The sequence below is a fragment of the Coloeus monedula genome, assembly GCF_965178545.1.
Source record: "Coloeus monedula genome assembly, chromosome: 16".
NCBI classification, from domain to species: domain Eukaryota; kingdom Metazoa; phylum Chordata; class Aves; order Passeriformes; family Corvidae; genus Coloeus; species Coloeus monedula.
This window is the reverse complement of record NC_138796.1, coordinates 5,765,629-5,777,769: the sequence shown is the minus strand read 5'-3', so window position 1 is coordinate 5,777,769 and position 12,141 is coordinate 5,765,629. Positions and strand designations below refer to the sequence as shown.

The window sequence follows — 12,141 nt, the reverse complement described above, 5'->3', positions numbered from 1 at the left end:
CCCCACTTAACTGGGACCAGATTCACAGGGCAAGGTTAGGGATGGAGAAATACATCCTGGAGCCAGCACTAAGGGAGGCTGAAAACCTTGGTGAGAGGAGAATGCAAGGTGGGAAGAAATGCTCTGGCCATCATCATGTCAATTATTTCACCCAGTCATCATCCCAGCTCTGGGCAGATTGAACAGCATTTGCTCAAGGAAGGATACATGTGAGGTGTTTACCTGCACTGTTCTGTGCAGCAACATCACCAGCAATCCCCTCACCTGGAAAGAGTCTTTCCCATGTGCAAGGTCACAGCAAGGACAGAGTCACAAGCCACTGCTTGGATAAATTCCCTCAAAACAACTCTAAAAATGTCCAACATAATGGCAACTGTCTTCTGTAAAATGAATACAAGTGTGTGAAACTTTTAAAGGGTTTTTATGAGGTAGCTCAAGAGCTCTTAAAAATTTCAGCTCCCCAGTGTGCAATGAAAGAGCATAAAATGGAATGACTGTCAAGAATATGCCATCCTCCCTCAATTTTGATCTTCAAGGAAGACAACCTGACTGATTTTTGATCCAAGTGCTGTTCTGTCCTCAATCGATGTACTGGAAAAAGGAGGTTTTGTTCACTTTATATTCACTGTGCTTCTGTCATTGGATCCCTGCCTGAGTATCCTCCAGCTCCACTGACATCAGTTGGCAATTTCTTGTCTGCAATTTCATGTTTTGTTTCCTCTTCAATTTCGTCCAGCCTCTCATTCCCCTCCAGCTATGACAAAAAAAGCCCAAAACTTGCCAGTAGGTCAGCTACAACCCCATTTGTGATTCTGCAGTCCCAGTGAGGAAAATGTCCAAATCCACTCTGCAGTACCCAGTAGTCAAAGCACCACAGAACTGCTGATCCAGTACTGATCCCAGGAATGCTCACCAAGAGCATGGAATTACCATTCTTTGGGACCATGGATCTGCAGACATGGAAACCACACACACACAAAGCCTTGCTCCAATCAGCTCCCCTGCAGTTACAGCCCAATGTCATCAGGAAACACAGGTGCAGGTGACTGCAGGCCAGGACCACTTCTGACTGGATGTCAGGTTTTATTTGACCTGCAGCTCATCAGCAAACGGATCCCTGTTTTCCTAAAGGATTGCCTAACTTTGCCATACAGACAGAAAATGATCACCTGCAAACATGAATGACAGACCTTTCAAATCTTTTTTCCCACCACATAAATCCTGAAGCAGCTCAGCTTCAAGGAGTTCTCTGCCAGGATGCATTACACCATCCTGCATGGAACTCCTCCGTTGCTGTGAAAACCCAGGGAAGCAATTCTGCAGGATTAATAAATAAATAAATAAATCCTGCTCATCTCTTCTGCTGAGGCTCCTTGCAGCATACAGCTGGACACACCAAGAAATGTCTCAGATTATCTAGAAAACACAAGTCTGGCTCTCTCTTGGTTTATGTTTTCTGATGGAATTCTCTTGTGTTTAAAATGGCACACGATCCCAACATTTCCCTGAGATAGCCTCAATGAGACAGGGCAATGACTCTCCCCCTTCTCCCACTTTGTGGAAAGCATTTAAGGTTCATTTCTGCAGCCTTTCCTTCAGCAGAAATATTGATATTCTCTTTCCTCTTCCCAGTTGTTTAATTTTGGGAAATCCAAGGAATTTTGTATCTTTGGTTTCTTACCCTTCTGCACTCTCTGAGATTAACCACGGGGTTCAACTGTGCTCAGATGAACTCAACAGGCACATTTACAAACCATCACTGACTAAATCTTTGTTTCCTTAGGAAAATGGGCAAAAAAAGCTGATGGTGCACACAGGAATCTAATGCATGTTTCTCTTTCCACCACACCTTTTGCTTTCACCCCAAACACACAAGCTGGAGTTCAGATTAGTGGCTCATACAGATTTCTGGTCCTTAAATTCCTACCTCTGGTTTAAGCCTACAACCTGCTCTTGGGGCACAGTTCTAGTACATAGAGGAGACTAACCACACCAGGAAAATCTGTGGGAAAGCAATTTTCTCCAGGTTCCTTCAAAAGTATCTCATGAAAAATTGGATTAGCACTTTGAGCCTCACTCCTGTGAACGTTAATGATGATCGGATTCTTCTTTATGGGAACACTGGCTAACCTAAAAGGTCCCTATTAAGGCAGAGTAGTATTTCTAAAAACAATATCTTAATGGATGAATTAGACACCTTTTACTCTGGTTTGAGCCTGCAAATGTGCAGCAGTGTTTATGATGCTCCCGAAGCACTGGCCAGAGCCAAGATCACTGTGAACACAGTCAGCTGTGAGGGCCACTGCAATTTATCTGCATCAGACACACACTGCACTTGATAGGCCCAAATATGTCTTGAGAAAACAACTTCAAGGAGCCACAGAGACCAAAGCTTTTTCTGATGCAGGAAATAATTTATATGCTAAACCATCCAGCTCATTTTATTTCATCCTGCCTTCAGTTTTCCAGAATGCAATATACTGCCTTGCCATGAGCCTGGTTCTTTCACACAAACACTTGCAATGTAATATCGATACAGACATTTTCAATATATTGAATAACAGCAGGAAGCAATCATAAATTAATCATTGACCTCCACAGGAAGTTCCAGTGCTCAGTTCCTAAGAAGATCAATTCATATTTATCTGGGTGCCTGAACATGGATTTAAGAGCACAAGGATTCACAGACAAACAATGCATTGTGTGTTGGCTGAACCAGACTATGGAGCTCTTAGCTAATCATCAATGCAAAAAAATTCATCCAGGTTTAGTCTATACTGAAAAAAATTCAAATATCTGCCACAGGCTAAAAGAACACCCATGGAAAACTGGCTGAGGTCTTCATCTGACACGAGGTCACTTGAGAAGAGATTGCAGAGTGACCGTGAACCTGAGATCAAATTTTAAGAAGAGAGATTTAAAAATTCAGGTACTCACTGTCTTCCAGGGTGCGCAGGAGCTGGGGAGGGCTCCGAGGGCCGTCCCCCGGGGTGGTGAAGCACAGAACTGAGGTGTAGTAAGTGGTGAACTTCTTCAGGTTGGTGATGCAGCCACTGTGAACACCATGGAAATCCGGAGCGATGGTGACCACGGTCACACTCTCCGGAGCATCCACTGGCCACGCCAGGAGCTGGGAAATTCAAACATGGATGAGCTCTCATTAGAAGTTGTGTCTATTTGGAATGAAAGTAGGTTTGGCTGCCAAAACCATCTTAATCTGATTGCAAAGAACCAACCAATGCTGTTAAACTACTGTCAACTCTGATGCTGAACAGATGGATGCAGCACTGTGATACTGGAGGGATGTCTGTAACACTCGCTGCTGATGGGATACACCAGCATTGCAATTCTCCATGGCTGCTACTGAGCAATGCCAGAATTATGGGAAATTATTATTCAGATGACATGAGCCTTTTGTCTCATCAGCCTGGCCGGTCTCTGCTGCTGAAAGCAAGTTGAAGGACGTATTTTCAGTGTTACTCTGACATAAATGCTTTATCTTATTTTCTTTAAAGATCCCACTGTCTGGGGAGGTTATTGGGATCAGAGGGAGAGAAGTGGGGACACACATCCCCTTCCCCTCCCAGAGCCCTGCCAGCACCCCAGTGAGCAGCCCTGCCTCACAGGCTGGGGGCATTACAAGCTCAGTGGACTGGGGACACCCACACTGCGAATGATTCAAGCCGTTCTGGAGCTACAGAAAGAAGAGAAAATGGTTGTAAAGATGATTACTACAATTTTCAACACCTGAGTCCCAAAAGTCAGACTCCTGAAGACATTTTCATGCATTTAAAAGAGGGTGCTTGGCAGAGGAGCCCAGTCTTCCAGGTTTCATTCATCTCAGTGGATGTTCTGAACAATCAGTATCTCAGAGTGCAATACCTCATGTGTAGGTACCTAAATGAGGACTTAAAAGATTCATTTTTGGCAAATGACTTTGAAATTTTGAAACAATTTTTGAAATCACCTTAAAGGCTTAGAGGTCTAAAACTTGAAAGTGTTTATGAAATTTTTATTTTGTCCAAAAATCCTTATTGTTTTTGGTTACAAGAGAATGTTAAAATTCCAGGCTTGACTCAAGGACTGTGTAAATTGTGCTACTTGTATTGATTTCAGGCTCATAAACATGAATAGATACCTGAAATTAATAAGCCATATTTGACACACTTAGCCAATGTCTAGAGTCCCTGACAACCAGAAAGCACAGTTAGGGGAATATTAGGGGTAATTTTGTTAGGAATATTTCATATTTGAGAAGGTGCACTTTACAACTTATTGAAATGCAAATAAATTTCAAAGAAAAGATAAAAGTGTAAAATGGTTAAAGAGGATAGTAAGTTTTATTTTCTTTTCTAAATCACCTCTGTGGATTACAATTGGCATTTATAACTTTGGAGGACTGAACTCTTTTTTGAGTGCATTTCGTTGCACATTCGTGAGGAAACATGTGCAGAAAATACAGGTGAACAATTTTGTCAGTTAAAGGAAAAAATGGGTTAAATCCTTAGGAAAGGCAAAGGCCTGGCTTTGACTACAAGAAATTTATAAATCATACACAAAGCTACTCTGTAGAAATAAGTGACAGAAATGATCTCACACAGTCTTTGTACTCCAATTCCCTGGGGGAAACAGAGTGGCAAAGCTGTGGCAATCTACTGCAATCAAAGAAATCAGAAGAAATACAAATTTTGATAATTTCAGAAGTTTTCATTGTCCACTGACAGATATAAATTACAATCTGACTTATTTTATACCATTGCTGAAGAAATGGAAACATAAATTAGAGATAGCTATGCAGGGAGATGAAGGATCCTTACACTGAAACTCTGAATACAACAGAGAATGAAAATCTGAAATAAAACTTTTGCAAACCTGGGCTCCCTGTGCTTGGACTTGGACCAGAAAATTAGAGTGTACTGCAGTCCACTGAACCCCAAAAGTGCTTTTATTCTCCAGAGTTTGAACAAAAGCCAAGTACTTTTTCTGTGCTGGGGTTTCAGAGTATTGTACTGCAGACCTGTCAGTCACTGAGCCTTGAGAGCTGATTCTATTTCTGCCAGAAGCAGACACACATCTACATGTATTTAGTTCTTTAGCAGTGGGATTCTCAAACCACTGCTGGTCTTTATGAGAACTACATTGGTTTGGGCAGAAATACCAAATTTCCCATGCATATCTCTGTCTGTCTCAGTTTCCCTGTCAATTTGGGACATTCCTAGAGAAGGATCAAGCCTTCTGAAACAGCTCAAGTCCATATACAATCCCTTAATTCACAACTTGTCTTCTAAACTACAGCATCCTCCTCAAACCACTCCATGTCCCTTCACCCAACACTCAAACCAACCTCGCTCCTCCCTGCTCATAAACCACACTTGTCTTCCCTTTTCTTGCTCTGAGATTCCTGCAAGATTTCTCTTTGTTCTCTCCATGGAAGTTTTTAAACCCTTCATTTATTATGCCCTGACCACTGAACCACTGATGGAGGCTCTGTTAAGCAGGAACAAACCACCCCCACCCAGTTCCTCAGCAAACACTCCACTGGTCAGAGGCTCTGTTAAGCACTCTCTGCTCTGTGCACTGTAACAGGTATTGCCTGATTAATAAATTCTACATTCTCATATCTCCCAGATCATCACAGTGGGAAAGTCAAGGCAAATATCTAGGGTGATGCCTTGGCTCCCAGTGAAATGAATGGTGATTCTGCATTAGCATAAACAGAAACCTCAAGGTTGGTTTTCAGTGCCACAATGACATGTCTCCTGTGGTGACTTTCCAAACTGACATGGAATTGCTTTCTGGCTTTGGAAACTCTCCAGGAAAATGACAAAGGTATAAGGACTTCTAGGCTATGACACATTCCCTTTTCAGAACTTACATAAATTGCAAATATTGGAATCACAGAATGGTTTGGGTTGGAAGAGACCTTGAAGATCACCCAGTTCCAACCTCTGCCATGTCCTGCAAGGACACCTTCTACTATCCCAGGTTGCTCCAAGCCCTGTGAGGATCAACAACTGCTCACTTTTCTCTTCATTTTACCCATGTAAGATACTCCTGGGAGCACAGAGTCACTTTGGAGATTCAGAGATTATCAGAATGAAATTCTGGTTTATACCAGGACTGTTAAGGCAGACATTATCTGAAGTCTCTACTCACCTTGTACCCTTGGTTGATGCCGTTGATGAACTGCTGGGGTGGAGGGTTCCAGAGGAACTGGATGGTTGTGGAATTCACGGCTTCGACCTGCACGTTCTGAGGTGGAGCTGTGGGCACTGCTCCCAGGCAGCAGAGAGGGAACAAGATATAACAGAGTGGATAGGGAAAAAAGAGAAAAATGAACACAGAACCAATGAGTGTCACTCACAAGTCACAGAGTAATAACAACCTTGAGAGAAGGATGCACTTCCCCTGGAACAGCAGTGATTTGGAAAGCTGGGTAATTGGGTTAATTTCTCATCTTGTATTGGAGACTCCTTCAAGGGGAGGAGAAGAAATGGTTTCTGCAGCTTAATATCCTGCAGAGGAGTTTCTCAGAAAGACTTGAGGCAGAAGCCACATCAGGAGAGGTGAGCACAGCTCTTTCAGTCATCCCTGAGTGCACCAAGAATGAACAGTTTCTGAGAGAAATTTCTTGAGTCCTTTAATGCTGCTCAATTCCCCAGATCAGACAAGAAAACACAGAGTTTGCACAATTAAGGTTCTAATTGTGAATTATAATCTGGCAACAGCATCTGTTTATTATTTACTGCTGCTTAAAGAATTAGGACCAGTCATATCACATGCAATGAAGATTTTTCTTGGGAATTGGGAGATGTTCTCATTTTATCTTGATATGATATACATTCATGTATATTGAATTGATTATATATATATCCTGAGCCAATACATCCTCTAATCTACTAAAAGTTGCATAAACATTTTATGCCAAGGATTTAATTAGACAGATGTTTTCTCAATACAAAAGAAAGCAAGGAGCATAAAGGCATGCTGCCTTCAAACAACCAAAAATAGCACTTAAATATTTCACCTTTTAATAAAATGTCTCATTCCAAGCAATTTCTTCAACTTACTGCTTTAATATGCCATTTCTATAGTTCTCAGAGAAAAGAATATTAATAGACAGGTCTATTTTTTCTGAAATTATCAAGCTTATAGTAATTTTAAGAAGAAAACTGCTATCTGAGTACAAAAAAATGGACTAAGACACTTGAAATCCTATAAAATAAGCTTAATAACGCTTCAAAAATATCACTATTGACAGCCATGTGCATTTGTATGCTATGAAAGAGGAACTATCCACAAGTGGTTTTGAAGCCTGGAAGGCTTTGCTCCTTCTGCTTCCAAGGGAAACTTTCTACTGAAGCCCAATGATCTGTGCTTCTAAGGAGTATCCACAATTCCCACTGAGAAATGGTGGTTTCCTCCACACTTTTCAAAAACAGGGCAGAAACTTCTAAAGTCTCAAACTACTTTTCAGGAGATGAGTCTTTGCGTGGAAAAGAAATGATGAAAAGAAGTTCAAAAAGGCAAAGCTGCCCCTTTTCCCACCAGAAGTTATTATTTGTTTGGAACAGACATAAATGGGCATTATTCTTAACTGGTGCACACACTACAGTAAGACAGGACAGTGCACACTTATCAGAGACATGCACAGCCCAGAAATATCAGCACAGAAAAATGGAGAAATCCTCAAGGCTGTCAGGTTTGAAATGACAAGAACATCCACTCCCATGCCCTCTCTGTCACTAAAATTCCCTGAAGATTCTGCCATGGCTCCACAACTTCCCTCTGCACACTTTTTTAACCTCAGTAGCTGTGTATTAGTCAGAACTTTCTTGCCCTAATTTAAAACTTGATGTCACAATTTATGAACTATGCATAATTATTGAGTTCTGGAACCAGAGTTTATCTGATAGTACTCCAAATTTTCATTAGAATCCAGGTCCTACTTCCTGCCATGTATCATAATTCCCTGTGCGCTTTTAGAAGGTTATACTATTATCTGAATGACCTGTAGACATCATAAAGTTTTTGTAGTTAAGAGATTCACCAAATCATCCTGAGATACAGTCATAAATATTAAAGTCACTCTACAGTCATAATGAGTTGCTTTGGCTACAGTCCCCCACTAAATGCATTTTTGCTTATTCACGGTCTTGATGAAACTGTTTATGAGCCACAAGATATATTTGAATCTACTTTTGCATGCAATACTTCGTATAATTAATGGTTAAATGCATAAAATTTTTTAGAAGACAAAATTCTTACTTTCCTGCATATTTGCATATTCAGATATTGTAACTGCCAGAGATTTGTTACTGCAGAAGAAAATTGTATTACAGGTCTTCATGTTACTTTGTTATCAGAAATTCACCAGGATATCACTGATAGATTCATCTCCTCCTGTCAGGAAGGCTAAATCAGCTGAGCATCATCAAGCTCCAAGTTTTCATTTGTGGTCCTCACAGTCCTCAAAAAAGCTCAGGCAAACACTTGAGGATAGGTTTACTACAGTTTTAGGAATGTGGATAACCAAATGCCTTAGTTTTTTTTTTTAAAAAGGGAAACATATTTTGTTCTTTAGGAGATAATTTCCTGAAACAAGAATATATGGTCATAGCAGAGCAAGCACCTGCTGCAATATGAAAAATGGTAAAAATTAAGAACAGCAAGTATAAAACCTTCAGAACGTTGAAAATCATGAAAATCACTATTCCTCCTTGGATATCTTTATTGAAAAATCAACATCTGAATGTCAATTAATACATTTAAAAGATGGAAAGAACATTGTCCATCTGATATGCATAAGCTTAATTATACTGCAGAAGGCATAATGTAATACATTTTTATAATTTTAATCAGAAAAATATTGGCATTATAATCTCAAATTTACTTCAAAGTGCCAGTATAAAATTCTCCTTTTATGTCCTGATATTAAAGACTTCCTTGGGTATCTGAGCAGTTCTGCATTTAAAAAAGGAAAGAAGTTTGAAGAAAGCTAAATCAGAATTGACCTTCTGGTCACTTCAAAACTCAAATACTTTTCCAAGATCATGGAGAGTAACTTACTGAAGCTGTAGCTGTCTGCACAAAGGATTTTCTAATTTAGTGGTAGATCTGTGTCCTCTTCCTACAAATTTGTTGTCAAGCTGTACAGAAGCTGCCAATGTCAAACAGGTGTTTCAAGAGTAATCCCCAAGTATTTACACTCTCAGCTTTTAAACCTGTACTTCATCATGTTTGCAAGTATTCCAAAGCCATCTCACAGTGGAGATCCATCTGGGAGCCATCTCAGAGCTGCAGATCAAATTGGTCAGACACAACCAACTGTTACTTTCCTCCCGATAAAGTTCATGTGGTTGGAAATCTACGGAGAGCTCAGCCCCTGGGACTGTGGGTTAATGTACAGCATTCCAAGTAGAAAAGGTCATGGAAGCACTCTAGATAAAAACCATTAAAAGGGTTTCACTGACAGGATAATTGAGAGGGGAGAAGGCACCGAGGTTAAGCATGTGTACATGTAATTATTCTGTCTCTAGCCATGTGCAAACAGCATGTAAATCCCACGGAGTTCCTGATGGCCAGACTCCTGCTCCTAAATATAGATCTTCAACACAGGCTTAGAAAAAAGGCTCCTCTGGAGCTCCTTACGTTCAAGGTGGCAGCTTGCCTGTGGAACTGCAGGTTTTCCTCTAGGTGAGGATTTGGTTGTTCCTTTAATGCACCAGCTTGAGGTGCTGAGCTGCACATCCCGTGGGAGCGGTGGGGATGTGGAGGTTTGTAATTCCTCCTCTGAAGCCTCTTCCCTCTGCTCCCAGCTGGTGTTCTGGGCTGTGCTCTGAACAGCAGTGGGTGCGTAGGAAAAGTGATCTCTGTAACTCTACACATCTGAAAATCTGAATGCTGAAATTCAGCAGTGTGAGGTTTGGCACTGACTGATGAGTTCGGCTTCTTGTGGCTGGGAAATGTCTCCTTCCTTTCTTGCATGTCTCTCACACAGACAAGATTTCATTTCTTTATTAGGAACTGGGGGCCAGGGGCCTCACTGAGACAACTGCTAATTTCACCACCTTGTGAAATCGTTTAAAAATAAGATAAAAGCAGTAGATGGCAAATGGCATCTAAGCAAGACAAAACCCCAGCCACTACAACCCCAATCTGCTCCTGAACAGGAGCAGATGGGCCCAAAAGAGTCACGGGTTCTCCAAGGCTATTGGGAGGTTCCCCAAAGGAGGTAAACAAGGATCTTTAAGATATTTTTGCCAAGAAAGCCCAAGGGAAAACTAAGGAAAATATCTTTTCACAAAGATAAAACTGAATGGTTGCAGAGGACACTCTGCAATCAGGGATTCCATTTTCAAGATTATTTCCTACATAAAGCAGGAAGCTTTCAGTTAACTGGGTTTCCTCTGGCTCTTCCACCTCAGTTATATAAATTTCTCTGATTCATCTCTTATTGCCTGAGGAAGAATCTGCTTTAGACCTGGCTAAACACACTCCTCTTGCTTTATCCTTCTCTCCACGTCATCAAGACTCACTAGTCTGGTGACTGTCCCACTCTTTTATTCAGGAAGGGCTTTTGCTCAGACATTCCTGGGCTGGCAAGGTGTCCATGCATGGCAGAGAAGGGAAAACAAAACAAAGTTAAACCACATGTTGAGATCTGTGAACTTTAGGACATAAGACTGGCTTTTAGGATATGCATCAAAAGAAAGACATGGCATTAAAAGCAGAAACAGAAGTGGGTTAATGTCACTGAAGAGGTTAATGGAAGCAATGCCTCTATTTGAAATCTTGCCCTGCCTAAATCTAAGGTGTGGGTGGGAGTTTTTCAAAGAGAGAGACGTTCAGAAATATTCACAGTGGTGAGATAAAAGGGACAGAACCCAAAGTAAGGGTGGAAGCTGCTGCTTTATCAAATCAACCTGCAGAAAAAGGTAAACATCCCCAACAGTAGAGAGGAGAGACAATATTTTCACCACATAAAGATGTTTATAGCTTCACAAAGCTATTCTGACACGAAAAGGTAATGGGAAACTTCAGGTTTTCATATGGCAATGAGAAGTCCTGCAGGACACTGTTTAAATAAGTAAAATTGCCCTATGCAGAAGGCTGGCACAAATCCCTGTGAAAAGTAACATCAAAGCAAGGAACAGCTGGAGGAACTCTGATGAAGAAAGACCTATGTATACAGAGCATCAAAGGATCAGGCTGAATATCACTCTGAAAAGACTTTCAAGATTTTAGAGACAGTCAACCTGTCTGACCCCCGTGCTGGGATGTTCAGTGCTCTGCCGGTAAGTCTTTCTGACATTTTATCTCACTGACATTATGCACCAGTTTCCTCCAAGTTCGGATCCCTCAGCACCTTGTGAGCTTGGCTGCATTCTGGAAGTTGGTGATTTTCAAGGAGCTTGGAGATGCTGATTAGTTTTCAGTGGCTAAAGCAATGCCAGAGGACTAATAAGGGATTAATAGACTAGCTCCTGGTATAAATCCACAGCTTATATGGCCAGTCAATATTCCCTATGACAAAGGTGCCAATATGCTGATGTGCTCCTGCCAATGGGTTGATCTGCTCCCCAGGTTCATTTCCTCCCAGGGTCTGGCTGCACAGCACACTTGATTAGTATGAGGTGTTGCAGGTATTTTTCATCTGCAGACAGACAGGTTCTTGCCAGCCCAGCTCACATCATTTAATGCATGTCAGAGCAGAGGCAGTGGTGGTGTGGTAGTAGGAGAGGGGGATGGATGGGAGTGTGTCTTTGACATTTATCTCTGCTCGTATTAAAATCAGAATATGATTTACAAGGCAGTTTTACACATGGCTTTTTCTTACTCCTGCTGGTTTGGTTTAGGAAGAACATTCTGGAGCAAGAACCAATCACTGGATTTTCCTGTCTTTTCCCAACTACAATAAACATAAAGGAGCAGGGATTTGGACAGTAGCACATTACATATGGAGACTGAATATTAAACCAGTTTCAAAATTTTATTTATACCAATCAGTCTCCCTGTTCATTTCTAAATTTAAAAGGCTTCAAACTCTTTTTAAAACAGGACATATGCCTTTGGTGAACCCAGCAAGGTTCATTAGGAGGTAAGAGCATCCATGAAGTAGTTATTAACAGCTATTAGCAA

At 41.2% G+C, this 12,141-nt stretch overlaps 1 protein-coding gene across 1 annotated transcript in view; it reads right to left on the bottom strand.

The window, feature by feature from the left end:
• The window catches only part of SDK1 (sidekick cell adhesion molecule 1), a 381,963-nt gene that overhangs the window by 96,781 nt on the left and 273,041 nt on the right, over window positions 1-12,141 (bottom strand). Inside the window, exons 18-19 of the mRNA XM_082292298.1 lie at window positions 6,157-6,272; window positions 2,938-3,130 (exon numbers count right to left, since the gene is read on the bottom strand). Of these exons, the coding sequence (XP_082148424.1) occupies window positions 2,938-3,130; window positions 6,157-6,272 (309 nt within the window). The remainder of the gene's footprint in view (window positions 1-2,937; window positions 3,131-6,156; window positions 6,273-12,141) is intronic.